The sequence below is a fragment of the Alosa alosa genome, chromosome 3 (genome assembly GCF_017589495.1).
Source record: "Alosa alosa isolate M-15738 ecotype Scorff River chromosome 3, AALO_Geno_1.1, whole genome shotgun sequence".
In the NCBI taxonomy this organism is placed as follows: Eukaryota; Metazoa; Chordata; class Actinopteri; order Clupeiformes; family Clupeidae; genus Alosa; species Alosa alosa.
Window position 1 is genome coordinate 9,234,504 of NC_063191.1, and position 5,000 is coordinate 9,239,503.

General features: G+C 46.4%; 1 protein-coding gene across 1 annotated transcript in view; it reads left to right on the forward strand.

Annotated features, from left to right (window-relative positions):
- The window catches only part of LOC125292397 (partitioning defective 3 homolog B-like), an 80,112-nt gene that overhangs the window by 31,498 nt on the left and 43,614 nt on the right, over positions 1-5,000 (forward strand). Inside the window, exon 4 of the mRNA XM_048239670.1 lies at positions 3,464-3,688. Within this exon, the coding sequence (XP_048095627.1) occupies positions 3,464-3,688 (225 nt within the window). The remainder of the gene's footprint in view (positions 1-3,463; positions 3,689-5,000) is intronic.

Below are 5,000 nucleotides of genomic sequence, written 5' to 3' on the forward strand. Positions count from 1 at the left end.
CACACGCATGCATGTGTCTACAAATCTCATAACAAGTGGCAAGGGCTGTAAGCCTTCACTTTCCAAACCTTCACTCACTACGTCCCTTAGGTTCTGTTCTACTGGGGTGTGTGTGTGTGTGTGTATGTGTGTTGTGCTGGTAGTGTGTGTGTGTGCTGGTGGTGTGTGTGTGTGCTGGTAGTGTTTGTTGTGCTGGTAGTGTGTGTGTGTGTGTGTGCTGGTAGTGTGTGTGTGTGTGTGTGTGCTGGTAGTGTGTGTTGTGCTAGCAGTGTGTGTGTGTGTGTGTGCTGGTAGTGTTTGTTGTGCTGGTAGTGTGTGTGTGCTGGTAGTGTGTGTGTGTGTGTGTGTGTGTGTGTGTGTGTGCTAGTAGTGTGTGTTGTGCTGGTAGTGTGTGTGTGTGTGTGTGCTGCTAGTGTGTGTTGTGCTGGTAGTGTGTGTGTGTGTGTGCTGGTAGTGTTTGTTGTGCTGGTAGTGTGTGTGTGTGTGTGTGTGTGTGTGTGTGTGCTGGTAGTGTGTGCTAGCAGTGTGTGTGTGTGTGTGTGTGTGTGTGTGTGTGTGCTGCTAGTGTGTGTTGTGCTGGTAGTGTGTGTGTGTGTGTGTGTTGTGCCGGTAGTGTGTGTGTTGTGCTGGTAGTATGTGTTGTGTGTGTTTGTGTGTGCTGGTAGTGTGTGCTATTTAAGCATGTATATACTCTTTTGATCCCGTGAGGGAAATTGATTTGAGGGAATTTTGATACACCCCTCATGTTCTTAAAGAGAAGGTTCTGCGTGAAACAGCTTTCATATGTCCGTCACTTCGCTCCGGAGTTCACAGGGCATAGGAATTACTGGGAGGAAGTGTGTGTGTGTGTGTGTGTGTGTGTGTGTGTGTGTGTGTGTGTGTGTGTGTGTGTGTGTGTGTGTGTGAAGGACTCTCACCTCCTGCTTCGCTCCGGAGTTCACAGGGCATAGGAATTACTGGGAGGAAGTGTGTGTGTGTGTGTGTGTGTGTGTGTGTGTGTGTCTGTGTGTGTGAAGGACTCTCACCTCCAGCTGTGAAGCTTCAGAAGTTCCTTATCAGTGACACAACGTCTCAGACCCACTCTTAGACAAAACAAGACCACCCCTCTTTACAGACACACACACACACACACACACACACACATTCTGCTCTGTGATCAGACAGCCAGGCGGTAGCATTCTCTCACCTCTTCGGTTGCTATGTCTCTGAGAAGCCTGTGTTTGGCACACACACACACATTCTGCTCTGTGATCAGACAGCCAGGCGGTAGCATTCTCTCACCTCTTCGGTTGCTATGTCTCTGAGAAGCCTATGTTTGCACACACACACACACACACACACACACACACACACACACACACACACACACACACACACAGACACTTCCTCTCTCACTAGCAATCCCTTACTTCTCACATGTCAAAACTCCGGCTGCTGTGTCTCTGAGATGCCTGTGAACGGAAGTGCCAGCATTACTTGTGTCAAAAACACACACACACACACACACACACACACAGTACTTGCGAATGGAGGGCCAGACAGCCAGCAGCTGATGTTTCATGTCAGGTTCAGCACTGTGTGTTTGTGTGTTTGTGTGTGTGTGTGTGATTTGTGTGTGATGTCACCATTACAGCTAACTCACTAGGACAAGGGGAGCTAAATAAATATCTGTGTGTGTGTGTGTGTGCGCGTGTGTGTTCCTGGTGTGTGTGTGTGTGCGTGTTCTCTTCTGTATTCTGTATTTAGATGCATTATGTTTGTCTCTGGCCTGCCATGCTTCAATTAATTAAGCGGGACTGTGCTGTTTCCCTTTCTAGGAAGGGATCCCCATCATGCTTGTAGCACACACACACACACACACACACACACACACACACACACACACACACACACACAGCAGCAGCCCTGTTGGCAGATAGTGTGTTTAGCCTCATAAAGCTTTAGTGCTGCCTGACACCATGAACCTGTGCAGTGTTGTGCTGAGCTCAGCAGTTATGAAGATCAGCATGGCTCAATAGAGAAACCCTTTACAGGGTGGCCTCACTCTCTCTCTCTTTTTCTCTCTCTATTTCATTCTCTCTCTCTTTATCTATTTCATTATCTCTCTCAATCTCTCTCTCTCTCTCTCTCTCTCTCTCTCTCTCTCTATGTCTCTTTCTGTCTCTCTCTCTCTCTCTCTCTCTCTCTCTCTCTCTTCAAATGTCACAGCTGCCGCTCTCTCGTCTGTCACTCGTTCGTCTCCAGCTCTCTTTATCTCTCGTTCTCTTCCTTTATTCAATTCTGCCTCGCTACCTTCTCTTTTATTCATGCATTATACCCCCCCTCCTGTCACTCTTTCTCTACCTCCCTCCATCTCTTGCTCCTTCTCTCTCGCTCCTTCCTTTATTTTCCTGTCCTCTTTCTCTCTGTCTGTCTTTTCCTCTATATTCAATCTCAATCGTACTCCATTTATAAGTCTCTCCCTCGCTCATACATTTCTCTTCCTCCAATCTCTCTCTCTCTCTCTCTCTCTCTCTCTCTCTCTCTCTCTCTCTCTCTCTCTCTTTCTCTCGTCCTGTTTAAAGTCCCATTAGACCCCAGTATGTCCAGGGGCGACAGCCCTCCTCTTGCCATCCTGGCCTCCCTCAATCTCATTGGGATGCAGCAGGGTGTGTGTGTGTGTGTGTGTGGTGGAGGAGGAGCGTGGAGTTGGCTGTCGATGAGCTACTCCCGTGATTCATGAAGGCATGAACAGATCTCCCGTAATGATCCCCACTTCAGAAAACATGGCTGTGGGAGGAGCTGTGTGCTGTGTGTGCATGTGTGTGTGTGTGTGTGTGTGTGTGTGTGTGATTGATAGAGAGGGGAGTGCCTGGTGTGGTCTTGCCCATCCATCACCTCCTGTGAAGCGGCATTTTTAAAAAGCCATTTATAAGGAGGATGAGGAGAGGATGCTTGGAGGAGGAGAGGACAGGAGGGAGGGATAGAGAGGAGAGAAAGAGGAGAGGAGTGAGGGATAGAGAGGAGAGGAGGGAGGAGAAAAGTGAGAGATAGAGAGGATGAAGAAGAGAGGAGTAAGAGATAGAGAGGAGAGGAGGGAGGAGAAGAGGAGTGAGGGATAGAGAGGAGAGGAAGAGGAGAGGAGGGATAGAGAGGAGAGGAAGAGGAGAGGAGTGAGAGATAGAGAGGAGAGGAAGAAATGTGTAACCCTCTTTAGCCTTGTGCTTTCTGACAGGCTCTTTACACCCTCATTTACTTTAACATGGTGACTCTCAAACAGAACAACACTCACACACACACACACACACACACACACATACACATGCATACCCAAACAACATCGACATCATTAAGAGTTCCCATACATGTATACACACAAACGCACACACACACACACACACACAAAAAGATGCATCCATACACACACATTGGACCCACTCATCCATCAGTACTGTGTTGTTAACCCCCCCTCTTGCCCCCATAGTGTTTGCGCTGGCCCAGGAGCTGGGTCCGACTCTGGGCCTGAAGAAGTCCAGCTCGCTGGAGAGTCTGCAGACGGCTGTCTCCGAGGCGCAGCGCATCAATCAACAGCAACAGCTCCTCCCCTTCCACAGGCCACGCCCACACATGGTACGAGGCCGTGGCTGCAACGAGAGTTTCCGCGCCGCCATCGACAAATCTTATGACGGCCCTCCCGAGGATGACGATGGTAATGTTGTTTAACCTTTGTAACATGTTTATTAACTCTGTGCTGTTGCGACAGTAACATTGTTTAACCTTTGTAACATGTTTATAAACTTTATATTACACAATTATCAGATTCTTAAAACGAGCCATTTTATTTACCTCCATTGACAAATCTCACAATGGCCTGCATGAGGATAAGGGTTAGTAATGTAGTAAAGCTTTTATAACATGATTATAAACTGTCTTTCACACATTTACCAGATAGTAATAAAGCCTTTATGCTTTATAACTGGATTTTACACATTTATAGTAATGTATTAAAGCCTTTATGTTTATAAACTGGCTTTCACACATTCACCAGATTTTTTATAGACACCCATTGTGTATATTTACCACCACTGACACATCCTACAATAGCCTACTCAAGGATGATATTAGGATTATAGGATTAAGGATTATATTAGTGATATTATCACATATAGCATGTTTATATGCTATTTATTACAACAACAACAACCCCTTGGATTCATAAAGTGCTTCATCAAGGCCCCAAAAGTGCATCACCTGCTTATCAGAACTCTGCCAGTGCCGTACTGTGTATAACTTTAGTCCCTCTTATCAGAACCCTGTCAGAGCCACTGTGTATAACTTTAGTCCCTCTTAGAACCCTGTCAGAGCCGCACTGTGTACAACTTTAGTCCCTCTTATCAGAACCCTGTCAGAGCCACAAAGTGTATAACTTTAGTCCCTCTCATCAGAACCCTGTCAGAGCCACAAAGTGTATAACTTTAGTCCCTCTCATCAGAACCCTGTCAGAGCCACAAAGTGTATAACTTTAGTCCCTCTTATCAGAACCCTGTCAGAGCCACACTTTGTACAACTTTAGTCCCTCTCACTATGCACAGGCTTTGTGTGGCTTTGACATGGTATTTGGGTACATTTCAATACATGCATTTCAAAGCTGGTGTAAGCTATTTTTAACAAGAGTGCTCTTCAAAGGCTGTTTAGATGGTTGTCCACCTCTGATGTGAGATATCTTATAGATAGACCAAGCTCTCCTTAGCTAGCAGATCCTGAGGCTGAATACTCCATTCTACTGTATGTTGAGAGCCAAGAAGAATGATTTGTTTTATAGTTCATTCTAATCCCTGACGTCTGGAATACACATGGTTCTATTCCCTGTGCAAGATTAACACCTTTGTGTGAAAATACTGAAATTTCCTGTGTGTGTGTGTGTGTGTGTGTGTGTGCGTGCGTGCGTGTGTGCACATGTGAGTTGTTATGTAACTGGACCCTGCTCGGAAGTCAGAGGAATGGAGTGACCGTTTCTTGTG